This window comes from Meleagris gallopavo, chromosome 10 (genome assembly GCF_905368555.1).
Source record: "Meleagris gallopavo chromosome 10, MGAL_WU_HG_1.1, whole genome shotgun sequence".
NCBI classification, from domain to species: Eukaryota; Metazoa; Chordata; class Aves; order Galliformes; family Phasianidae; genus Meleagris; species Meleagris gallopavo.
In genome coordinates this window covers 28,594,170-28,620,027 of record NC_139413.1, presented here as the reverse complement: position 1 = coordinate 28,620,027, position 25,858 = coordinate 28,594,170, and the positions used below count along the sequence as shown (strand labels likewise).

The 25,858-nt window shown below is 43.2% G+C and overlaps 1 protein-coding gene across 1 annotated transcript; it reads left to right on the top strand.

Annotated features, from left to right (window-relative positions):
- The first annotated feature begins 1,199 nt into the window (after nucleotides 1-1,199).
- ANKRD13C (ankyrin repeat domain 13C) lies at nucleotides 1,200-25,414 on the top strand. Its single transcript, XM_085232413.1, has 13 exons — nucleotides 1,200-1,831; nucleotides 7,872-7,913; nucleotides 10,823-10,927; nucleotides 11,256-11,341; nucleotides 12,222-12,267; nucleotides 13,374-13,440; nucleotides 14,918-15,062; nucleotides 15,816-15,947; nucleotides 16,867-17,028; nucleotides 17,727-17,806; nucleotides 19,219-19,317; nucleotides 19,924-20,024; nucleotides 21,299-25,414. Exons 1-13 carry the CDS (start codon nucleotides 1,468-1,470, stop codon nucleotides 21,427-21,429), a joined length of 1,560 nt encoding a protein of 519 aa, XP_085088539.1. The 5' UTR covers nucleotides 1,200-1,467; the 3' UTR covers nucleotides 21,430-25,414.
- Nucleotides 25,415-25,858: the final 444 nt, after the last annotated feature.

The window sequence follows — 25,858 nt, the reverse complement described above, 5'->3', positions numbered from 1 at the left end:
AGAAGCAGCTTTTGGGAAACGCCAATCCAGTGTGATGCAGTTGCTTTATAAAACAATAATGCATCTGCAAGTACTGACATAGGGACAGGACAACTAAGTACACAGGCACAGGACAGCTGCTTTGTCTCCCATCACTCTGTGTGCCTTTGAGGGTGACAATTTGTCCACCGTGCAAGAATGGTGATTTGAGGAGATGGTGTTGAACAAAGCCATTTGACCTTTTGTAAGCAATAGTCACCCCGTGCTCTTTACAGGGGAGGTGAATGGACTCCTCGGGTTTATTGCAGCATTGCGCGGTTTGTGTACACATCCAGCATGCAGCAAGGGTGGACACTGTTGTCCAGAGCTGAGTAACTAAACCTCTAACCAAGCCATTGCTGAGCCAGCTTGCCTCCTCACAACTGGAACTGAATCAGTTTGTAGCTGAGGGAGCTAGGCTTATTTAGCTTGAAGAGAAGGCTCCAGAGAGAGCTCATTGCTGCCTTCAGTACTTGAGGGGAGCTGATAAACAGAACGACTTTGTACGTGGGTAGATAGGACAAGGGGCAATGGCTTTAAGCTGAAAAAGAGGAGATTTAGTTCAGATGTGAGGGAGAAGTTGTTCACCCAGAGGCGGTGAGGCCCCAGCACTGCTGCCCAGAGCCATGGGTGCTCCATCCCGGGAGGTGCCGAGGCCATGGATGGGCCTTGGGCAGCCGAGCTGGGGTGTGGGGGGAGGAAAGCTCAGAGCAGGGGTGGGATGGGATGCTTTGGGCTTCCCTCTAACCCAATCATTCTGTGATTCCATGTTCAGAGAAAACATTTGCCACGGACTGAGAATCTGGGCCCCTTCCTCTTGCTGCGATGGCACTACAGGCTGTGGTTTTCTCCTCGGCAAACCTGCGCGCCTTCCTTCCTTTGGAACTGCAGCACTTCAGACAGCTGGGACGCGGGTTTGCAGGTCTGCAGGCTGCTGGTGGTCAGGCACTGACTGGCACGGGCTGCCCGTCCCTGGAGGTGCCCTGGGGTGTCTTGGGAACACGACCGGTGGGCATGGTGAGGGCTCTGACTGGACTTGGTGAGCTTAGAGGGCTTTTCCAAGCGTTACGACTCTGATCCCATACCCGTGAGATAACCCCACTAAGAAGGCCAGCAGCCCCTCCCACCCGCCCGCGCTGACACGCCGCTCAGGGGCGGCGTCCCGCCGCCGTCTCGCGGTGCCGCCAAGTCTCGCCCCGCTCCGCGCCTCTCGCGGGACTAGCCGGCCAAGATGGCGGCGGCGCCGGGCCGTTGAGCGGGCCCCCGCGGGCGGGAGGCGTCAGACGGAGGCGGGCGGGCGTCGGTCTCCTCAGCGCCGCGGCCGTTTGAGGCGGGGGATGCCGACGGGACGGGACTCGCCGCCGCGGCTCTGAGCGCCTCGTCCCTCCGGCCGCGGCCAGTCTCCCGGCGGGGTCCCCCCCTTCCCCGCCCGCGGGGCCGCCGCCGGCGATGACCGGCGAGAAGCTGCGCTCGCTGCGCAGGGACCACAAACCCAGCAAGGAGGACGGGGACCTGCTGGGGCACGGCGAGGAGGAGGCGGCCGCCGCGCCCGGAGCCATCTTCACCGGGGGGCGCGGGAGCGGCGGCAAAGGCGGCCGGGCCGGGGGGCACCGCATCTTCAGCAACCACCACCACCACCACCAGCAGCGGCTGCCGCCGAAGGGCGGCCCGGCGGGCGGCGGGACGGGCCCGGCCGCGGAGCCCGAGCGGAGCCCCGCGCACTTCCCCGTGCACGAGTGCGTCTTCAAGGGGGACGTGAGGCGGCTGTCGGCGCTCATCCGCACGCAGGGCATCGGCCAGAAGGACAGCCACGGTGAGCGGTGCTCGGGGCTGCTGGGGGCGGACGGTGCTCCCTGCCTGCCTGCCTGCCTTCCCCCCTGGGGAGCTGCCTCAGCAGCCCGGGCCGGACCCGCGGGGCTCACCGGGCCCAGCAGCACCGCTTGATGCATACGGTGTCCGTTCTGCTTTGTGTGAGCTGCTTTTTCCTTCTGCTGTCATGTTTTTGGAGAGTTTCATCAGCCCTCGCTGTCTCATTTCTGCTTAGCTCAAGCTCTCATCTTTTCCTTCTACAGAAGTTGTGAGGCACAGGCTGTGGGGCTGCGCTGCACAGGGGTGGGGGTCACAGCCCTGGGGGTGTTTGGAGCCCTGGGGATGTGGCACTGAGGGACGTGGGCATGGGGGGGGTGGATTGGGGAGCTCAGGGGGCTTTTCCAACCATGATGGTTCAGTTTTTAATTGTTTAACGCTTTTATTTTTCTTTTTTGAAGTGTGTGAACTGTCACCTGTTTGCTTTTAGGGATGATGAGGCTTAGGGGACACTTGGGAGTGGCTGATTTGGCTGTTGGTGGGATCTCTTTAGGTTTTCCCCAGCTTAAACAAAAATTATATATATATATCTGTGTGTGTATATATACATACACACACATACATATGCACACACACAGATATATATATGTATGTACGTATATGTATATATATAAAAAAAACTTCAAACCCCATATATACAACCTCTTTCAAACCCCAAAGCTATATATATATAAAATAGTTATAACTATATATATATAAAATAGTTATAACTATATATATATAAAATAGTTATAACTATATATATATAAAATAGTTATAACTATATATATATAAAATAGTTATAACTATATATATATAAAAAATAGTTATAACTATATATATATAAAAAATAGTTATAACTATATATATATAAAAAATAGTTATAACTATATATATATAAAAAAATAGTTATAACTATATATAGATAGATAGATAGATATAGTTTTTGGGTTTGAAAGAGGTAAAAAGTTGTCATCTGCTTCTACTTGCTTTGGACAGAGAAGCAATAGTAACAGAGGTAGAAAAATGAGTCTCGCATTACTTTAAAATGTGCAAGTATTCAAAGCCTTGATGAGAGCATTTTAAAATGATGTGTTTAATTTGGGGAATGTTTTATGTTGTAAAATAAGTTAGCCTGCCAAGTCAGCTGAAGTTTCATCTGTGTCTGTGTGTTTCCTGCCTTTTTCCAGGGTAAGATGATATGTTTCTGCAGGAGGGTGTAAGTCATCCTGCATGTGGTGTCTGGGCAAGTTGTGATTAAAGGGTAGAGTTGCTCTCTTTTTCTGATGATGAGATAAGTGTTCCCTTTGTTTTACTTAATTGTGTTGTGTAAAATAAAACCAAACAGTAATACAAGGCAATCTTAGGATTGATACAATGGGAAAAATAACATAATTAGAAATTCAAAACTGTCTCCGTGATAATATAAAGCACTCTGAACCACAAACTGGTGTATGCTGGAGTAGCTCACGGCTCAGTTTCCTCAATTGAGATAGGAAGGAGCATTTCTTACAACTGTCATAACATTTTTCTAAGTAGCCTGCTATAAATATAGCTACAGATATATTTATCCTGTCATCTTCATTCCAAGAGTTGCAGCAAAGTCTGGTAGAATGAAAGCAACAGGCTTGGAAAGAAACCTTCTCCCTGTATGCCTTCTGCTGCCTTCTTTCCTACATCTCTTCCAGTTCCTATCAAATTACTCATTGCTGTAGCTTAGTATCTGTACTTTGAAGGCACTTCATGACCCATCTTTGCTGAACTGTTGTCTTCAGTGTCTATCACAAATGTTGATACTTTCTTTTTATGTATGTTTATATACTTTTAATAGTATATATGTATTTTTTTAATGAACTTTTCGTTTTCACTACTGTTTACTATAGGAACAGTGTGGATTTCTGTCCCATCTTCTTCCGAAGTTTTACTTTCACTTTTCTTTTGTCCTTAAATTAAAAAAAAAAAAAACAAAACACCAAACCAACAAAAAACCCAAACCAATCCAAAACAAAACCAGAAACCAACAACGAAACCAAACCCTTGGTGCCTTGACATACCAAAGGCCTGACTGTTACTTCCTTGTTATTGTTTTCTTCCTGCCTGAATCCATCTGCCACTTGTTTACATATTTGAACTGTGAGTTATTTGGGGTAGATAACTTCAGCTTACAATTACACTCAGAAGTAAGCCTGAAGAATCCTAGAGCATGATAAGGAAGTGACAGAGAAGAGAACAACTTCTAGTAATGGTTACTATTTATAATTCAGTTCCATTTTTAGTGAGCAGTTAAGTAGAAAAGCCACATCCCACAGAACATTAAACTTGTGGTGTTCTGATAAAACAAATGCTGGCTGTATTAATAAATAGAGAGCTAGCCAGGCTGCACTCTGAATTAAGCTCAAAAAAAGATTTCTTGTTGGCAGGACCAGCATCATTATTCTGAAAGGCAGGAGCTTGTGTATGTTTTTAGATTACTTTTATTTTTGCTGTTACACACATTTAAAAGCTTAAACATATTTTCAGAAGAAAATAGTTGTTTCTGAAATAGATAAATCTTGCTGAATTACTATCAGAAAACACTCGGCTGCCTCATAGGTGTGCCAAATATCTATGTGAGTGTGTATAACTTCAGACCTTTCATTAGGGAGGTGCAGATGATTTTTGTTGCACGGCCTGGCTGGAGACCCGCAGGACTTCAGGCACTGCTGGATCACTGCTATCTCAGGTTAAGGCCCTGTAGGCTACTCAGGCTAAACTTGGGCAGGGAAATGTAAATGTTGAGGGTAAGGACACTGAAGAAACCTTCTGTAGATGGAAGGGATAAGTGAGATTTGTTTCTAAGGTGAATCAAGCTGTTGTCAAGAAAGAAACCTAAAGGAGAAGAAATTTGGTTGCAGCTTTTCACGTGTATCCACGTGCATACACATATCCACGTGTAGTAAGTCTAGAGACAATCACATCAAGTTACTGTTACACTGCAGTGAAGTCATCAGAAGTGTACGTCAGCCTCTTAATAAGAAGAGTACTGTAAATAATTACAGCTCTGTCACGTAGGTAAACATATCACAGTGAAACTGCACCCTCTTTTGTCTTACCAGAAGCTGTCCCTTGCAGAGCCACGTGTGTTCCTGGCACTTGCTGTTGTGATTATGCTGCAGTTCACTGAACACCTCGAGCTGTTACAGCCGTCCTTGCAGCTGTAAGAAGTGGAACTCCCCTCTCCTACCCTTGTGCTTGTTCTGGCAGACGCCAAGCTTAAGCAACTAAACATGATTTGTGGTTTATATTCAAGGGCTGATGGAGCTGGAGGTTGTAGCATTATAGAATTCCAGTGGGACAGTTCCACTTGAGTCCTGTAGATGCTGGTGCTACTTAATTCATGAGTCTTGAGTGCTAGAGGGAGTGTAATTGTGTGGCACTGCCCTCACAGCTGCTGGGGCTGTATTTACACTTCCAGATCCCCAGCTTTCCTGAAAGAGGAGCAGTGAGATGTCTGGTGTGCCTGCTGGCCAGCCAGGCTTCTGAGATGAGATCTCTGGGAAGGCTTTGGCTGTTGCCCACTTCTGAGCCTGATCAGTACTGCTGCCTCTGCTTGAGGGTGTTGAGTGACAGTGGCTGGATGGCCCAGTCTGGACACATCTGTCCTGAGACCTTTGCTTTCCCTCAGTTTTCCCATGCAGAATGAATGCACTTAAGACTGGTCAAACAAACGAGGAGCCTTTCTCTTTGGACAGCTTTTCTCCTCCCTCCTCTTGGAGCAGAAATGCTGAAGATTGCACAGAGGCATTCTGTGTACTGAGTAATTCCTCAGCATAATTACTTTGTTTTGTGGCATCTAACCTGGAATCGTTTGAATGGCTTGTTTGTAACTCTGACTTAAATTTGCTACTGGGGAAACTCGTTTTGTTTGGCTCAAAGACCACCAACAGCTCTACAGATTTAGCAGATGTTAAGAAGGATGATTAGTGATGGAACAGAAAGGTGCCGCTCTGCGTTTGGTTTTTGAGTGTGCCAAAGCTGGCTTTGTTTATCAGTTCCTGCTGAGATGGTAACCATTTGGGGAGAGGATCTGGGGATAAGACAGATACTCTGCTGCCAGGCCTCGGCCCACAAACATACTTGGGTGCCTGACCTCCGTGGGAGTGCTGTTTGTGAAGCAGCAATGGAAAGGTGCATGGCTTTGTGGCTGTTCTGCATCCAGTGGTGTCTGACAAGGACTTGTCCTGGGCAGTGATAAAGGGCTGGACCGCTGCAGAGTGCCATAGGAATGGCAGTGTTTCCAGGTGCCACAATGCCCCTCTCCTTTGTGCTTGCCTTGCATTTCCTTCTCCTCCCTTTCTTGAGGCTTTAGCTCTTCCTGTGTGCTGCAGCAAACCTCTTGTTTTATCTCATAGACGTCAGTAAAACCTTACACTCTTCTTTGCTAAAGTCCCACTGGTTAAAGACCAGCAAGAAGCGTATCTCTTCTTTTCATCTCCTTCACAAACCGCTTCTTATGTTTCATTCTGGAATTGATGGATTCTCATGTCTGTGCTTTCTCAGTTATTGTAAAGACTGTGCTCTGCATCCTTTTCCTACCCCACCTTGTCTGTAAGTTTCCTGGTCAGTTTTTGAGTTGCATACTTTTTGGTGTGAAGATCGAGTGTCAAAGTAAAATCTGTGCTGGAAGAGCATTTTGGAGGCGATGTAGTGCGGCATCCTGCACAAAACAGACAGCATCAAAGTTGGTTCAGGTTGCTCAGAATCTTGTCCAGAGGGATTTTGAAACGCTGTAATATTGCACAACTGCGTTTCCTGCTTATCAGCTGAAATGTTCATCACATCTCTCAGGAAGGCTGCCAAACACTTGGTTAACTCTCATTTTGTTGTTTCTTCTCGCTGTGCCAAGCCCTTGTAGATACTGGAGCTGTCTGGCTCTTCTTATGCGGTGCTTGAAAGCATGTGCTTTGTTTTGCTATTGTTTTTTGTTGTTAGTTTCTTTTTTTGGAAAGCTAATTGAAAACCACTTACAAACTCTGACTTTGACTGCTTGCCTATCTTGATCAGAGATTCCACGATACCGTGGTGTGTTGGTAATTGCTTCATACAGCAATCTATGAATGTTTTGGATTGCATCTTTGAGATGTGCATCATCTTTGGCATGCAGCAAGTGCTTGTTGCTAACATGATGCTGTAAAATACTTCTGAAATCAACTGTGTTTGATATAATTGCAAAAGAAACTTGTTTACAAGTAGTTTTTCTTTGCAAGAAAATATTTGAACATACAATGTGATACATTTAAATGGAAGGATCCTATATCCTCGAACGCCCAAAATAAAATATATCAGAATTCTGGTAGCAGCAGTAATCCAGAAGAACAGCTCTCTGTACCTTTACTGTGCATATCTAAGAACAGAAGTCTAAAATGGGTCACCTGTAGCCAGGAAAATACTCATGTTTTTAATATCTGCTAATAGTCTTGGAAGCTTCCTTTGGAAACATGGCATTGAAGTACCCAGAAGGTGGTGGTGGATGGTTGGGTTTTCTTTAGGGAAATGATTTTTATTCTGCAGTGTGTCAGTTGCTGTATTAGTAAAAATTTTATGCTCAGTCTTTGAAAAATTAATAAAATATGCTCCTAAAACTTTAATAAGTGTCATATCTTTGAGTAGCTTTTACCCTAGATATGTCATTCTTTATAAAATATCATATTTCTCAGACCATGAGTACAGAGGTTTGGGTTATTGCCTTCTTGACGATATAATTGTACCACTTTGGCAGGTTTCAAGGTATAATTAAGAAGCCCTGCTGGCCTATGAAATATTTCAGCTATATTTTAACAACCATAATCGAAAATCTGTACGTTGGACTTGCTTAGAAACTGCTCTGGAGTATGTGTACCTGCTCCTTCCTTAAGCTGTAGAGTTTCTTAGTACACAGCATGGGAGCTGTGTGTCCAGACTCCTGAAGGAGTTGCAATGAATTCTGTTATGTTGGATCTAATCTTTTTTTTTTTTCTTTTTTCTTTTAGGAAACACTCCTTTGCATCTTGCCGTGATGTTGGGACATAAAGGTTGGTAAAACCTTTGGTTTTGTTATTTTTAAGTTGTCCTGAGAACTTAGAGGCAAGAGTAAAAAATACTGTTCAGTTTTTCTGAATGTGATCTTGTGTTTCAAACTTGTTGCAAGTTGAGGTTTTCTGCAAAGCAGAGGCTGCCCAGATGTGAAAGAGAAAAGTCTGTAAGAAAGTTAGGGCTGCCTGTTGGGCCAAAATCAGGGAGCCAGGCAGGCAGAGGGCTGGGTTGGAAGGAGAGAATGGCAGAGGAGTTCTGACAGCTGGACTCCTTCGTGAGCCTGGAACAAGAACTAGCTTCTGTCTTATTGCAGAGTTAGAAGGACTTGGAATATCATAGAAGATTGAGAAACAAGAAACAGCTTTCAGCAGTGGAGGCAAGCACATTCGTGCCTGCGTCCTCGTGGTGTCCAAAGAGGGGTGGGACACTCAGTCTGGGTAGGCAGGAATTTTCATCCAGGCAGATCTCTGTTTTAATGCCATTAACAGAAGGCTTATTGATTCCTGTTTGTGTGATGGTGCCCTTTTTCTTCGTGGCTTTCCTGGTTAATAGTTTTGCTGTGGTTGTTACTGATCTGCTCATTAGAAGTCTTGAATGACCCCTGTTAGCTTTTTCTCCGTTATGAGCGAAAATATTTTCTGGAATAAAGTGACTCTGTGAGTGGAAACGTAATCACTGTCCTGCCTTTTGCATATTCCTTTCCTCACCTCATTCAAATCTCTGCCCACTGCCTGTCTGCTTCTTTGTGTTCCAGGACTGGCTGCTCTCTGCAGGGTCCAGGACAGCCTACCAGGCTGTGCTGCCTGTTGTTCCGTGATGGCTGTCACCTTTTCAGATATCCTTGGGGGAGTTTTTTTTGTTTTTTTACAGCAGCATTTCAAAGCAAAGGATTCACATTTCTATTTGAAATAGAAAGCATAGAAGTAGGCATATTTCAAGACTGGGGAAAAAAACAGCAATTTGGAATATGATTAAGTCTCCGTGACAGTAGAATTCTTTTTCGCTACTGAAACAAGAGAAAGAACGCCTTGGTTTTGTCAAGCTGTGTGAGTCCTGCCCCTGGTGTGTGGTACTGCTCTGTGGCTGGGCTGTTGTTGACTGCAGCGGTATCGTGTCACTGAAGTACAAATGATTTTGATCAAAGATGCTTCTTTTGATACCAAGTGATAGAAAAGAATTTATCACCCTTAATTCGGTACACTTGAATACTTTTTCTCTTGAACTGTGGTTATTTTATATTTCAGCTCTAGGATGAAAAGCTCTTACTGTTCAGTGCTGTCAGATTGCTTGATTATCGTGGCGCATAGCATAGCAAGGAGAGGAGGAGCAGTTCTTCCCCTTACTTCTTTTTTCTTTGGCTGTGTATTTGAGATCTCGCTTTGTAGTTCGCTCTTGGCTTCTTTGTCAGCCATCCCACGTGTAAAGCCCTTAATTCCTTGGGATATTTATGGTAAGCCTTTATGTAGCTTGGCTGGAGCAGGACTATTGGTATATGATATCAAGAACAATACCTGGTTTTACTGTTTTGACTTTCACTCCTGCTTGGTCTTTGATTCTCTGAGAACCCCAGGGCCTTGCTGCCACGTTAGCCAGTCTGACGGATGCTGAGGGTCAGCTTTTCTGGGGATGATGCATGTAGACTGCTCAGGTGCGTGTAGCAGCACTGCTGCCAGACTTTGGTGAATTGCAGGGTGAACTGACATCCTGTTTGTTTAACTGAAAATGGGATCTGGCTGGTAAATGCTGTTCCGTGTGAGTGTTGTCATTGCTTTAGGCACTGTTTGAGCAACTGCAGAAAACATCTCTGCATGTTTCTGTACAGAGTACTTAGGGCTTTTGTTTGTTTACCACAAAGGATAGTGTATTCACCAGTAAGGCGTCTCTTCCTTTCCTAACACCACATTTTCCAGTGACTCATGATTTTTGCATCTTGAGTGGCTGGTAAGGTTTCCTGTAACACCTGTAGGCGAAGAGTCAGGAAGTCCCTCTATCTGCAGTTCCTGCCCATCCTATTCATACCGAGATGTTTCTTTAGCCTGCAGCTCCCGCTCCATGCTGCTGTATCATCTGCAGATGGGTCAGGTTGATTTTAATGAGTTGCGGTGAGGAAGCTTTCCATAGTTAGAAATGGAAGGACCATTTAAAATGAGGACAGCTTATTCAAAACACGGAAATACTGAACCATTTCTTCTCCTCCGAATTTTAAGGGCTACTCCTGATTCTATCATCAGCTTTTATCCTTAGATAGAGAAAGCAATGCAGGTTGAGCTGAGACTGCGCTAGGAACTGGTGTGGTGTTTATGGAATGTTGGTGTGCTCTGTTAGCACAACACACACGTGCCAGGAGGCCAGGAGAGCATCAAGGCGTGCTCTGTTGATGCGTGGAGAAACAATGCAGTGCATGGCGAGTGGAGCTCTGTGCTGTTGTGCTTTATTGTGCACTCTGCTAGTCCTAGGATAACCGCTGCTTGCTGCACAGCATGTAATGCACCTGTTCTAACATTTCAGAGGGAGAGATGTTACGTAGAGGTGATTAAACAAGCATTTTAAAGTATTTCTTATATAGAGGAGTGAGTGTGTATACGCAGCAGTACATCTTCATAAAAAGCAAAGTATAAAAAGCATAAGGAAATGTTTTTCAGTCGTAATGCAGTTGGTTGTTGATTGCCAGTGAAGTTTTCAGTGCTCATATTTAATGGGAAAACGCTATAAATAATTTCATGAATGTTTTCAAAAATTATTTATAGCTTGAGTTCATAATTTGGATATGTGTTTTGATGGTGCTTAATATATTGAATATCCACTGGTTGTTTTATTCTTGTTTCCTTTACTGTTTCCTCTATCATGAATTATGTAACTGCAATACCCATTATGTTTACTGAAAGTAATTATTGCTGCTTTGTTACAGAATGTGCCCACTTGCTTTTAGCCCACAATGCTCCAGTAAAGGTGAAAAATGCTCAGGGATGGAGCCCTCTTGCAGAAGCCATCAGCTATGGAGACAGACAGATGAGTAAGATCATTGCTGATGAATTTTCTGTATCACATTCAGCAGTATGCATGCATACCCATGTGTCTTTTTACACATGTATACATGTATTAGTAAATATCTTGACGTAATCAAATACTTTATATTATAAGCAGTTCCTGAAGCTTTTCTTCCTACTGTGATCATACTGAGTTATTTATAATTACTGTAACTTGAAGTGCATTACTCCAAAGTGATGAAATGCTTTATTAACAGCAATTATTTCTCATTTTTTAAAAATCTGTTGCATGACAGCACTAAGCTGCAGTTAGCCAAGCAGCACAGTTTCACCTTATGTTTAACCTCTGTTCAGTTACAGCACTCCTAAGGAAGCTTAAGCAGCAGTCCAGGGAAAGTGTTGAAGAAAAGCGACCTCGATTATTAAAAGCCCTGAAAGAGGTAGGTAACTTGAAGGCAGCTTTGTTGGCAAAAACCAGATTGTGATAGAAACAGGTAGCTTTTGTTCATATAGTAAGGATGCTTTAGCAAACTGATAAAAGAAAAAAAGCTTTTTGTCCATTTCAAGGGCTCACAGAATGATGTGCATTCCTAAGATGCTCCCCCCTCAAATTCTAGAAATTCAGTCAGAAAAATGCCTTAGATAAGAGAGACCTTTTCGTCATCTTTTCAACCTGAAAGTCAGAGAATGTGTTTTTAATCTGTGCTTATTTCATTGGATTTCTAAGGCTTCCTTAAATCTCAGCTCGGTGAAGAAGTTGCTGTTATATCCTGTCACCAATCACAAATGATGGTTTTTTTGTTTCTTTGTTTAAAGCTTGGCAAGGAAAGGGAGTTTTTTCTAAGTTTAGTTCTCCATCTGCATGCAGCAGCCAGTTTTTCTTGAGCACAGTCAAACAATTGTCAGTATTGACGATTGGAAGTATATTTCTGGAATATAAATTGGAGTTTGTGTACATGGATACTGGTAGGTGAAACCTGATCCATTGATTCAGACAGAGAATGCAGCTAGATGTGGTCAGTCAGAGCAAACAAAGAGCTCTGTAGGCTTTTAAAATTGGGATTTACAATTTATTTTTTGTTCAGAGCTTAACAGCTGTGTAACTTTTTTCCAAAAAAAAAATCATTAAAGATTGGTAGCTTAAATGAAGCACACGTTTAGCATTACTGATTCTGCTTCAGAAATGTTGAATTTCAATTGAAGTTCAACTACTTACATCAGAGGGGAGAAAAGGTATTTTTTTGGCAAAACACAAACTTTGCTTAACCTTCAGCACGTTTCACAGTTGACCAAAATGTTAATGTATTCTTTTCATCTCAGCTAGGTGACTTCTATCTAGAGCTTCACTGGGATTTTCAAAGCTGGGGTAAGTGACTGCATATCCCTTTTCATTGGGAGATAACACTATCAGGCCTCCACACACCTGTTCTCTCAAGCTGAAATTTGTTTCTAGTTCATATTTTGGAAAATTCATAATGGTGTTGTGAAGATTGAAGTTGCAAATAAAGGACAGATGCTTTTTTTTTTTTCTGAATTATTTTTTTATGACTTCTAGTTTAATTCTGCAATCTAGGCACATGATATGAGATGGGGAGGGGAACAAGCTGTTAAAGAATGTGGTTATAAGACCAAAACATTATAATGCCTTAATCTGGTCATTTGGTGTCACTGCAGAGCAGTGGTTTGTGCTGAATGACAGGACTTGTGGCATTGAATTGCTTGGCACCAGCTCACAGTGGTCGTCTTCTCCAGGAGTGTCACCATGCAGGAGGGCATTCCTCTGCCTGCATCATTCCCATGTTTGTGTACTCTCCTGAGGGGAGAAGGGAGCCCTGGGCAGTGTGTTGGTGCTGATCATTGGTGCTCTGAGCGAGCTCAGTTCTGCACGTGGTCTCAGTTCTTCGTGGTGCCGTTTGAAGAAGGTGCTGAAATGCCATTGTTTGTTCTTATTGCAGTAAATGGTGCTTCTTAAAATAAGCACAGCTGTGGTCTCACATCTCTGGCTCGTAACGCTGGGCTGGCTCCCAGTTCCTCTGGTAGTTTAACATTTCCTAAGGTTTTAGACCTTAGTGCTTTGGATTTGTCTTCTGCTCGTCTGTTTTCTGCTTTAATTGTAGCTGGGTTTTCAGCTGGCATAATATTCAAATAAAATGCCCAACTGCAGAATTAAAATTCCAGACAGTTAGAAGAACAAGTTATTAGAATTAATTAATGGTTTAGCTCATTTAAAATGAGGAGACTTCAAGTTTTATTTTGCTGAAGATATTCTGTACAAGTGTGTTTCAGTCCTGCAGTTAGTTAATAGACGAGCATGACGTTAGTGTGCTTGTGTTGAGGTTATGGTGGAAAATGGATATGCTGTATTTTCATATTACAACACATTGAAATTCAAGGTGGGGTGCAGTTTTACTCAAAGTACCTTGCAGAGAAACCTGATTGTTCTAATTGTCCAATATCTCTTCCTACTTCTAGTGCCTTTACTTTCCCGAATTCTGCCTTCTGATGCATGTAAAATACACAAACAAGGTATAAATATCAGGTAAGCACTGATTTGCCATTTGGGTTTACTAAGTCACAAATATCTGCACGTTGATGAAAACATGCTGGTTTCAGTGTGGTCTGAAAGTGATTGCTTGCAAAAGCTTGTGCAGCACCGTTGTGTTGGTACATAGGTGCTTGGGGGCAGGAAGTGCTTTCATCTACAGTCTTTTTCCACTGTTAGTTTGAAATCGGCTTTAATTCTTGAGTCACCTCACATAAAGCAAAACCAGGTCTGTCTGGTAGATAAAGGCTTTTATGCAATTTGGCAATGATTGATTGAAAACGGGAATTTGATATCTGAAAATTTGTGTTACAAATATAAGTGAGCTTTCAGTATTTTCTGGAGAAATACTGCTGCTCCAGGCTACGTAGTAAGAAGAGTGATATCATTTCTCTTTTTAAAATGCCACAGATTCCTGGACATCTGCTGAGCCTGGCTGTTCAGCTGCCTTAGGTTGTGATTTTGGGCTCAGGTGTCTTTTCTGTTTTGGTTCCTGAATTTTAACGAGGGAAAATAAAGTTATGATTCAGAAGATTGTAGACATTTTGTTTTCTTACTACAGCTTTTTAGCATAGATATGTGAACTTAGATTAGACTTGAGTCCATTGAGACCATTTATTTTCCTTCTCATTTCTCTCTTCTGCTTGTACAGAGGGGAGTTGTGAGGCTGACACTGCAAGGAAGTAACTACAGATTCTTTCATGAATTCAGAGGCCAACACACAATGAGTGTTAAGCAACCACCCTTGAGAACTGAAGTGGCTACTGAATTCAGGCTCTTTAACCAACTTTACAGAGAAGGAAATACTTTAGCAATAATACGTGTTAGTTGCTAGAGAGATCTTTGTTCTTGGCTCCAGCTCTTGATTTCCAGCTCAGCAGGAGCATTTCTTTTCTGTTGGTGAGAGAAAAGAATAACAACAGTAACTGAGATGTTTCAGATGGGGATGGAGGCTGTTTCTTAGTCCTCTTTGTAACTGCAGTCCTATCTTACCAGGGCTGCTCAGCTCTGGGGCTGCAGATGTTTGTGTGTTTCTCAATGTGTAGCACATACTGGCTACATAATTTCTGTTACTGCCATCTGCCATTTTTCTTTAGAAAACGTGGAGTGGATGTAGTGGATGCTAAAAATACCAGATGAAGGTATAGGTGGGAGTTTTATGAAGTTGGCATAAAAACAGGCCGTATTTTCATAGAATCCTTAGAGGCCTCTGAGGGCCATCTAGTCCAGCTCCCCATCCAGCTCCATGGTAGGCGTGATGTGAAGCCTATTGAGTGTTTCTTACCCAATTTTTATTCCTATTTCCAGGCTTAAATAATGGAATATTCTATGAAGACTTGAACCTTAACTTGTTTGTGCCAATAAATAAATAATAGTAGTAATCAAAAGCTTCTCCTTGAAAGCAGAGCTTACCAGTCAACACGTGTGACTGTTTATGGGTAACTTCTTTTAATGTTCTGGTGTATTTTCACAGGCTGGACACAACTCTGATAGATTTTACTGACATGAAGTGCCAACGAGGGGATTTAAGCTTCATTTTTAATGGTGATGCAGCACCCTCTGAATCTTTTGTAGTTTTAGACAATGAACAAAAAGTTTACCAGCGAATACATCACGAGGTAAGGGGCTGTGTGAGCGCAGGCTGTGCAGCACCTCAACCCTTTACTTCCCTTCAGAAGTCTGAATTTACTGAACAAGGTGTGCCTCTCAGAAAGACCCAAACTCCAAAGAAATGCAAACTAAAGTTTTGTTTAGCTGATAAAAGCTTATAAGCTTTTATTTTGAAAAACTGCTTTTTAATGCAAACTAAGAAATTGGAGAGAAATAGAATTCAAATCTGCTGGAAAATACAGTGGAAAATACAGTGGGCAGATAAATATATTTCAAAGTTTGAAGCATTCTGCTTATAGTATTTCCTGTGGGAATAATTCAGGGCTCCTCAAGTAGAATTTTCAAACTTGCTTGCCGTTGCTTTGTCCCCATTTAGTCACTCTGTGACCAGTTCAGTTGTTAAAGTGCAAGGGTCTTACTGGGTGGGCCTGTTGTTTGGTCAGGCTCGTGTTTATAGCTCTATCTGCCAGTCACTTAAGCAGATGGGTTTATATGAAGGGTTTGGCTGGTGGTGAGCCTCTGGGTAAATCACATTTGGACACTTCATTTGCCTTAATATTTAAGCTAAAACTATTTGGTAACCAGCTGGTCAGAGCTTCCACAAAACAGTTTGGAAATTCAAGAAGTGCTAGTTGTGGGGAAAGTGCCAAAGGAATATGTTTATTGATTTTCATTTTCTTAAAATTATTTATTAAAAAAAATAAAAATAAAAAAAATTTGTCATGATCATTAAATTCTATGCTTGGTAATCTTCCTTCCAGGAATCTGAGATGGAAACAGAGGAAGAGGTTGACATTTTGATGAGCAGTGATATTTACTCAGCAACGTTATCAACCAAATCAATCACCTTCACACGTGCCCAAACGGGGTGGCTTTTTCGAGAAGACAAAACAGTAAGCCAAAGGAAGTTGTCAGACTGGCATTGCTGAAGGCAAAGTGGTTTAGGCAGCCATGTCATAACCTGGTTGGGAAGGAAGGAGGAGTGAAAGGATCAGGTGTTGGGATGGAGTAGAAAAATGGCTTCCCCTGTCCCCACAGTTGTCACTAGTTTGACACAGTGTGTCCTGTGGGCCGCCTGCATAAGAGAATGGTAGCTTGGAAAAAAACCAGCCAATTACAGCTGAAGTGTGTGGAGAAACACTGCTGGAAATGGCACCACGTAGATAATGGAAAGTCATCCCAGGATTTACGTAACAATTCTGTATGTCCCTGTGTCTGTGAAGTGCAGGAGGATGAAAGCATTCTGGCTGCACTTTGCTTTGCACATTCCTTCCAGTGTTGTCAGTCTGAGGCACAAATTCTCAGGTGTGAAAGCACTGAAACATCTGCCTTTTCATGTAGGAAATTGCCTTTTTTGAGATAGCTCTGAAGGGTTTTGTATTGACTTGGATGTCAGGTAGTGCCATTTACCACAGCTTTTCTGCTGAGCTAGTTTTTCAGAGCTCTTTCTTTTGTGAAATCAGAAATCTATATTGTAAGTGTGTAAAATACTATGAGTGTAAGTTCCATTTAGCACAACTTAGCGGAGGGGCTTTTAGTGGGATTTCCCTTGGCCACTCTCAGATTCTGAAGCAGTCTTCTCTCGTTTAGTTTCCATTGATACAAAATACCAATTACTGGGGGAATTACTCTGTACTGTATGTAGGCTGGGGGGAGTGTATGATGAGAGTTCATATGGTTAGAGTTGTGTAAATTTACATTAAAACATTCCAATCCTGAACTCACCATACTGCAATTAAATTGTTTGTATGTAGAAGAATTTAAGTTATTTAATCTTCTGTGATTCTCCAATGTTTAATTCCTTTCTTCTAGGAGAGAGTAGGAAACTTTTTGGCAGATTTCTACCTGGTTAATGGACTTGTATTAGAATCAAGAAAAAGAAGAGAACATCTCAGTGAGGAGGATATTCTTCGAAATAAAGCTATCATGGAGAGCCTGAGTAAAGGTGGCAACTTAATGGAGCAAAACTTTGAGGTATACTTACATCATTCTTCTCACTGTGTAAATTGTTGCCAGAGAGAATAAATGTAGCAAGATTAATAAATATTTTTATTGTTCCATTCCGATTGTCGTGATTTTAAAATAATATGACCTGTAAATGTATTCCTGCTCATCTGTTTGTGTATTGTGCTGATTAGTGCATGTACTGAGATATTTCTTTTCTTGAGTATTTCAGTCTTAATTTGTCTGTTAATACAGGAGATGTTCTTAGCTGTAGCAAATCACTTTAATTTCGTTAGACCAAATATTTATTGTCTCGAATGCCCTTCCTGGTTCTTCTTTCAATTACGTTCTCATTTAGCTTCATTAAAACGGATTAAGCCTGTTATTATCACCATGAAGTTGAGAGCTATTCAGAATGAGCCAGACATCATCTGGGAACACGCAGACAAGCCTTTTAAGAAGGGCTGATTTATTTCTGTACGAGCTCGTGCTTTATTACTTGCCATTCAGGCACTTGAATTAACTGATGAGCTGATGTGCTGCACCAGCCAGCTTCTGCATACAGTACTGTTTGAGGGCTGATATCTAAGTGGAGTCTGTGAGAGGAGGAGTAAGAGGTAGAAAAGCCGTGTGAAGTTTCAGCTGCAAACTGAGTGCATCTTTTGAATAGTAAAACTGTAAGAGAACATCAGGAAAGATCAACTGCTAAGATGTGTTTCTCTGAACAGCCTGTCAGACGACAATCCCTTACTCCACCATCACCCAATACCATTACATGGGAAGAGTACATATCTGCTGAAAATGGGAAGTAAGTAGTTTGTTTTGTTTCCATGGACAGCCTTAGCTAACTGGTACATGTCAGTGCCCACTGGTTCGTGGGTTCTTCTTGGTTTGTAGTTGTCAAGGAGCAGGGGGATCTTGCTTTTCATTGCCTAGATATTTAATGCTCTTCTGTAGACTGGAGAAACCGACAGCAGCACACATAAGCAAGATTGTTCCATCAGCTGATGAAAATATGCACGTAGGCACGTGTCTGCATCTTGGAATTACAACTTATTGTAAATGCAGACCTCTCAGCTGATGTTTGTAAGGGAAGATTTCCTCTCAAATTCATTTCTGTAATTTGCTGATCTCTTCTTATCATGGCAATAATTCTCCATATTTAAAGGAAAAGCTTATGACTTAATGAGAGCCAGTGTGCCAAAATCTCACTGCTGGAATGCAGTGGCATACAGAACTCCCTGTACCAGCCAGGTTTGTGCAAGCTGCTCTCCTCTAGGTGTGCAGCAGACAGTTACATTTTCAATTCAGTTATAGTAGCTTGGTTTGTAAAAGATCCAAGCAGCTGAGTTTACTGCCATGACTTGAATGTTATCCAGCTCTGCTGCATGTGGAAGGACCCAAAAGGAAATGGTAGAAGCTGTGACTCCACAGATGCTGTAGGTTATCCTGCAGTCGGATGTTACCGGGGAAGATAATATTACAGTACAGGCTTACTAAAAAGGCACCTGGATTCTTTTTGCTGGTTTTCTGTTTTATGTGTTTGAAATGTATTTGAAATAGAATAAAAACATAGTAAGTAGGTTATGCTGGAACAGCACAGAAGGACGTGTATGTCTATTTTAATAGAAAGAAATCTAGTCATCAATTACCAGAAGGGCGTTCCGTGGAAAATGTAGGTTTCTAGATACTCTGTATTGGAGGACAGTAAGATTTGTTACCTTCTGTCTATTCTGTTACAGAATTGTTTTCTGCTCTGTGTTTTCCATTATTGTCCTCTGAGGGCAGAAGGGTAACTTCTCTGCTTCCTCGGAGATTGCTTCCAGCTTAAACTGTGAAACAAGCTTAGTGCTTTCTAGTTCAATTTGATACTTTGCTCACACATAGACTATTTTAATTAATGTTTGAAACCAACTGGTTTGTGTATTCCTAGGTAATGGTCAGGTCTTTCTGTAGTGATTATTAATAAAATGTTCACAAGGAGTAACTTAAAGATTATTTTCTTTTCCCTGATTCTGACTTGTCTCCAAGGTTAGCAGAACTCACAGTAACCTAAATTCAGGTGGCTTCCAGCTCATGTTTACTATGCACAGCCTCTATTTTGTTGTAGAGGTTCTTTACTGAGTTTTCCAAAACCGAGTCTTAATTCTTTTCTTCAAAACTGAAGTTGTAATGAGGGGGGGAAAACCTGACTTTGTCCTTCTCCCTTCCCCTTTCCAGAGCTCCTCATCTGGGTAGAGAACTGGTCTGCAAAGAAAGCAAGAAAACCTTCAAAGCAACAATAGCGATGAGCCAGGAATTTCCCCTAGGAATCGAATCGTAAGTCTGACTTGCTGGCTGTGGCTGTTCCTTCGTGTAACAGGTGTGGCAGCCTGCCTGTGAGCTGCAGAGTTCTGCCAGTGTTCAGATTAGAGATTTCAGCAGTTTGGAAGTAGTGACCGAAGTCGTGTTGTTAAGGAAGTTAACTGTTAGAGCTCGCTGTGTGCCTGCTCTTGCAAGGCAGGGCGATTGTCTCGTGTGATGAGACCTGAGCTGTGATCAGCTGTGTCGTTAACTCGTCACTGTACTCATGTGTCTGATTCTGCAGAGTACTCAGACCTTTTTGCCCCTGACAAGTTTCAGCACGAGTTTATGTTCTCTAAATCCATACGCAACCATGTCAAAATCCTTTTCTTTGGAGGTGAGGCTGTGGGGCTTCGTGCTTCAGTGTCTTTTGTAGAATGAGGACAAGAGACCCATGGCTTGGTGTTCATTTGCACTCATACAGCAATGCAGTGTGGGTCGCTACAATCTGAAGGTGACAGTGCTGATATTGGAGCTGTAGGGGCACACAGCAGACATGTAGTCTTTCAGATCCCTTTAATCACTTTGCTCTCCGGGTTATTTTGTGAAATGATTTGTGATGATGTTTCTTCTCCTTTTCAGATTATTGAATGTTTTAGAAGTAATTGCACCCTTCAAGCACTTTAACAAACTTAGAGAATTTGTTCAAATGAAGCTTCCACCAGGCTTTCCTGTAAAATTAGGTAAGGTTGCTCTAACAACATCTGTGGCTTTGTTTTTCAGAAATGTCTGTGCTTATTCACGCAGCGTGCTCAGGAGTCCTGCTGAGTTCTGGAAAAGAACTCTTACATAACAGAGCGTGTTGTTCTAGATGTCAGGGGAACATGGTTATGTTCCTGCAAGGAATGTTTGGTTTGAAAGAGACAATCTGAAGCTCAAAGCAGAACAGTGCTAGCAGCAGTCCAGCTCTGTGACTTATATTTTCCTGATGCTGGAAGGGCTTCATTCTAAGAAGAGCAGATAAACTGAAGTTTCCTTGCATTAAAGGATGATCTAGTCATGAGATGGGAACTTGATAGCATTTATTATTTTGTTTTCCTCAAATATTATTGGTGATATACTGGAGGTGAATGGAAGCTAAGCTGTTACCTTTGCTACCAAATGGAAGCATATAAAACAACTTACTCGTGGGTATCGATTATTATTATTATTGTCCTAGGATAATCTATCAAAAAGTAATAGTACATCTTGTAAGTGTTACAGGACTTCTTGCCTGCCACTAAGCTGTGTAAGCTTGAATATTTTGGGCAGATGATGTTCCACATCCTACTGCAATAGCACAGTTCTGTTTAGAGACTGAGCTTTGAATTTCTGCTTTAAGTTTTGCTTAAGTTGCTTTAAGGGTAATCCCATTCTAGTAAGGGTAATTCTTAAATATTCAACCTCAGTGTAACGGTTGCTCTAAAATAGCCTTTTTCATTTTAAAATGCTCACTTGTACATGTGGGTTTGCTCAGCTTTTCATGTTGAACGGTCCTTATCTCAACCCAGGAGTTCCTGCACTTTTCTGTTCCATTTCCTCCCCTCTGACTGCAGTGATAGCGAGCAGACAGCTGTGCTCAGTTGTCTGTCGGGTTAAACAACAACAGCACTGCAGGGTTATCTTACCTTGCATCACCTGTCCTCTAGCAGATCAGTCTGTGTGTTTGCAGCACCTTCATTTCCGTGTTATTATTCGGCAGTGTGAAAGGAAAGCCCTTGAATTGATTACATTACACAACTTAATGAAAAACTGTTGATGTTTCCCTGCTCAGGATATTTGAGCATGTTTCTTCTGAAGTACCTCTTTGGTTCTTTAGTTTGTTTTTAAGGAGCTTAGAATTGCCATTGTGCAAAATCTTAAACTTAATAAACGTAATAAGCAGGCCTGAACTTAAAAATCATTAAATAACTGTTGGTAATTATTGGTAAGCCTTTATTTCTCTGACCTTCACTGTACCGTTGTGCTTCCTATCCAGATATTCCTGTGTTCCCCACCATCACAGCCACTGTGACTTTTCAGGAGTTCCGTTACGATGAATTTGATGAATCCATCTTCACTATTCCTGATGACTACAAGGAGGACCCCAGCCGTTTTCCCGATCTCTAATTAAACTGGAAGGTTAATGGTGAATAACAAAATAACAATACCAGCGTACCACAGTGAAAGCAGATGGATGCAAATAGCCCACAGATATAGATAAAGAAGTGGGTGATAAGGGAAAGGGATGAACTTTGTAATCCGGAAGAAAAGGGAACGTGCATCAAATGACTGATCTACTGACACTGTAATGGGCATCTAATCTAGTTCCTGATGGACAGCAAGTCTCTGTCTCCCGATGTGTCCTTCACACTTTTATACATCCAGTGCTGCAGGCGTGGTAGTCTGACACCTCAGTGGCCCTGAGGATACTTAACAGCTGTGAGGACTATCATTCGTTTTTAAATTTTTTTACATTTCTTGTTGATACAGAAAGCACTCTTGGACCATTAGCATAAAGGTTGAAATGTCTTAGCTGCATATTAGTCCTTTCCAACATCCCACCCTACTTAAAGATGACCATATTATATTCTTTGAGCTTTGTTTTCAAGAAGTGTAAACTATGTATCATTCTGTATACTTCAGTACTTTGAATGTTAGTTGAGCGTAAGTTAGGAGGAATGCGTTTTCTGTAGCTGAACGAACCAAATGGTAACCATTAAAGGATTGCATTTTCATACTGCAGTATACTTCAGAAATAGCATTCGCTCTGCAGGGAACGAGGTACCTCCTGTAGCCCCTCAGTGCAGCCCATCCTGGTGCTATCCGTGTCTCTCCGAAGCATTAATTTTCTCACAGGGCTGTTTGTTAATTTTCCTTCCGTTGGCTCTGCGCGCGAGTTCCCTCTAACTGGCTTGGCAGTCCTCTCCGTGTCCGTGATGCCGTGTTGATTAGCATGCTTGGAAGTTCACGAGCTAGAAGGTATCACCTTGTTTTTTCTTCTTCTTTCCCATTCACCGAGGAGACTTGCTCCATTCCGGGCGAACGCCAGCAGCCACTGGAAAGCACGGATGCGTAGGAAGAGTTCTTAGAACAGTAGGCTCCAGCATCAAGTCTTCGTATGAGAAAAGGCTTTCCTTGAAGTTAGTTGAATTGTGGTGCACACTGAATAGGGCTCAACGGAGGATTTTGTTGGCAAATGCTTAAAATGTTTCTGAATTAATTTCTTCCTCTTAGCGGTTTTAATAGATGGGAGTTCCAGTGCTCTGCCTTCTCGAGCTTATTCTCATTCCAAGTGGTTCCAGTCTTCTAATTTGACAGTAATCCAGCTTTTGGTTTGTTAGAATCTGTGCAAAAGGCTAATGGTGCTATTTGTTTGTATTAAGAGATTTAGATTAAAGTGCTGTGGTGTAACTGTACAAAAATGTAAATATTTTGAAAATTATATTCTTTGTGCACTGTAGTTAAAACTTTTTTCTGGAAGTCAATAGAGGTAAGTATGAAAATTTATTACAAAAAGTCCCGTGGCTGCTTAGTAAAGGTACCGACCTGACTCACCGTGCAGGTGATAAATGAGTTTCTCTCGTCACAAGGCAATAAAAGCTGACTCGTAGGCACAGCGGTGGGCCGTGGAGGTGTGTCTGGAGGAGGCGTTCAGAGCTGCTGGCAGCTGTCTGTACAAACACAGCTGCAACAGAGAGGTGCAGAGTCTGCTCTGTGATGGAGTCTGGGTGGAGCACTGTCAGCAGCACACGGGGCATCTGGAAATAGGGAACGGAGGCTGATCCTCATCCGGCGTCGCTGTAAACCTTCAGCTCTGCCAGGTGGGTGGTGCTTACGGACTGACTGAGGCACTGCAGTAGTTCAGTATCCAAGGGAAAAGAGAAAAAGGGAGATGGATGCTTGTCGTTAGTCAGTACTGTATCTGTAGCAGATGTTGAACATTCAGTAGGAATGATAAGACTTGTTCTTCCAAGTAGCGATGAATTCCTTGCAGTGTTTTACATCTGTGGTACAAACCAACAGCACCTCAGCTGAGATCCACGCTGCTGGGCCGGGCTGAAGGGATGGAGGGGCCCATTCCACAGCCTGTGCAGCAGGGACGTGTGTCAGGGGGGCCACATGCTGCGTTCCCCCCTTGCTGTGTCCTCCGGGTGCCCAACACCGAGCAGGTTGTTGGGGGAGGTGCTGCCGGTCAGCTTTGGGACAGGTGTGGAGCTGGGGTGGCTGTGGGTGCTGCACGGCAGTGTGAGTCGCTGAGAAATTTCAGCAGATGCAGAAAAATGTTACTGTGTGAAAAGTGAATGTCAGAATCTTTTTTTTTTTTTTTTCCTGCAGTATCACAGGGCAAGAACTGTGTGTTCCGTGTTGGTTTGTGTCTCCAGTTATTCCAGAGCACTTGCTGGCATAGGAAGGGGCCCACGTAAGCAGGGTTGGGTGTTTGAGGAGATAGAGCAGCTGCAGCAGTAGTGGATTCTAGATGTGAACGAAGAAACAAATCCTTTCAGAGTAGCCTTGTGTGGGAAGGCAGGTGCTGTACATCTCTGTGCATAGAGGAGGCAGTGCTGACTTCCCGTGGTGGTGAGGCTTGGGCAGCGTCAGTGCTTTCCTGCAGATCTGCTAGTTGTGGTTTCTGTGATCGTACAAGATGCCGAGGTTTGCAGAAGCTGTTCGTAGTGGTGGCTGCGTTAGGGTTTGCCCCGATGTGGGTTGGACACGGATTTTGTTGAGGGAAGACCCTCTGTGTCGCTGCAATGAATGCACCTGGCTGCTTTTCTCAGCCTGGAGCTGAGGGAGCTGACTCCGTCCGCTTCTCTTTTCCACCTCACTGACTGCCTTCGGAGTCCCGTGTCCCTCGTTAAGTAAGAACTGCCGAACTGTTTCTCGGTGCATTTCCTTCCAACGTTTGGTGATGTGTTTCCTATCCAAGACATTCCTGCCACGAGTTGCAGGGCACGGCTGAGGTTTATGGACGCTGCTCCATCCCAGCAGTGAGGCACAGCCCCGTGCTGCCGGTGCGCTTCTCCAGCAGGGGCTGCACCCACAGCGATGCCAACGCTTTATCTCATGTGCTGTTTTGCTCGGGAGGGCTCTGGGTGCTGACACGGCATTACAGAGCTCTGCTCCGCTGGGGGTGAAACAGCCCTGGTCTGCACGGAGCCTCAGTCCACAGCTGTGCTGTGGGCAGCGGTGCCCTGCTTGTGATCTCCTGTTTGGAATTCTGGAAAATTACCTTTTATAGCAGGATTGATCTAGCAGAGCTTCATTTGTTTCCCTTCACCTTAAGGCCCTGCTGGGCGTTAAGGCAGGTGTGGTCCCCTTTAGAATGGATGCATATCCCAGGCGGTCTGGTGGTCTCACAGCACAGAGCCCAGCACCCCCAGCACCGCTGCTGCACCAAGGTCCTCGGCAGAGCACAGTGCTGAGCCGTGTGCTGCCGAGCGCTGAGCAGAGGGGAGGGCTCTGCACCCCCTGCTGTGGGCTCCACCTCGCCGTGCTTCTCTCTGATCTCAACACTTCTTTTTTTTTTTTATGATGGCTGTGAGATGTTTTTATGAAAACCTTCAAAGACAGCCACTGATTTTGGTAAACTGAAACAAGAAATTGTTGCAAACGAATTCTAGGGAGTTGTTTCTTAACCAAACCGTTCCGCTGGTCTTCCAAAACATTGCTTTACTTTGTGGCAAAGGGAATGTGGCTTTTCTTTTTCCTTTGGAGGAGCTGCTGTTCCAATCACTGTACTCACTTTACTGCGGTTCTTGGTTTATGTATTGAAACGATTTGTTACAAACCCTCTGGACGTATTTGTGCTGGAAACCCACATGGTTGATATTCAAAGCAACTGTCCATTTTTTTACACGTGTTTCTTCTTGATTTGTAATTCATGCGAGGATAACTGCGTTATTTAATCTGTATTAACAAATTTCCTGTAATGCTGCAGTTTCACATTTATTTTCCTTACGATTTGTAATTACCATGGAAACAATGTCACTTCTTTGCTTTTTACTAGCTGTCTGGTCCATGTTTTTAACTTACCTTCACTAATAGTACCTTTTTGTTGTATCATTTGTTAGAATAAAGACCAAAACATGCTGTTTGATTCTGAACTGCTCAACATGTGGACGTGGCCTTTAAGTCTTCCTTCGTGGCACTGTGCGGCATCCGTGCTGGCCAGGCAGCTCAGAGCAACGAGGTGATGGGAGGAGGAATTTTGCCCCATACTGGTCAGATTTTAAATAAAATCCTCCATTTTTCATCTGGGATTGTTTTTCACCATATTTAGAGGTTTGAAATGTTACCGGCTGCCTTGCGCACAGTGCAGTAGCAGCGGTGGTGGAACTTGGAGCAAAGCTTCCAGCACTCGTGGGGGTGAAGGAGCCGGGAGAGGGGACCTTTCAGCTTCACTGGTGTTCAGTAATTACGTGAGTTTTATCTCCCAAGTCCAGAGCTGCACCCGCAGTGAGATGTGACAACGGCTCTCCTGGGGCCCACAGTTCTGAGAGACAGCTGACTCCTGCCCTCCATTTGTCAGAGGTAAACGGAACTTGTGTTTAGAGAG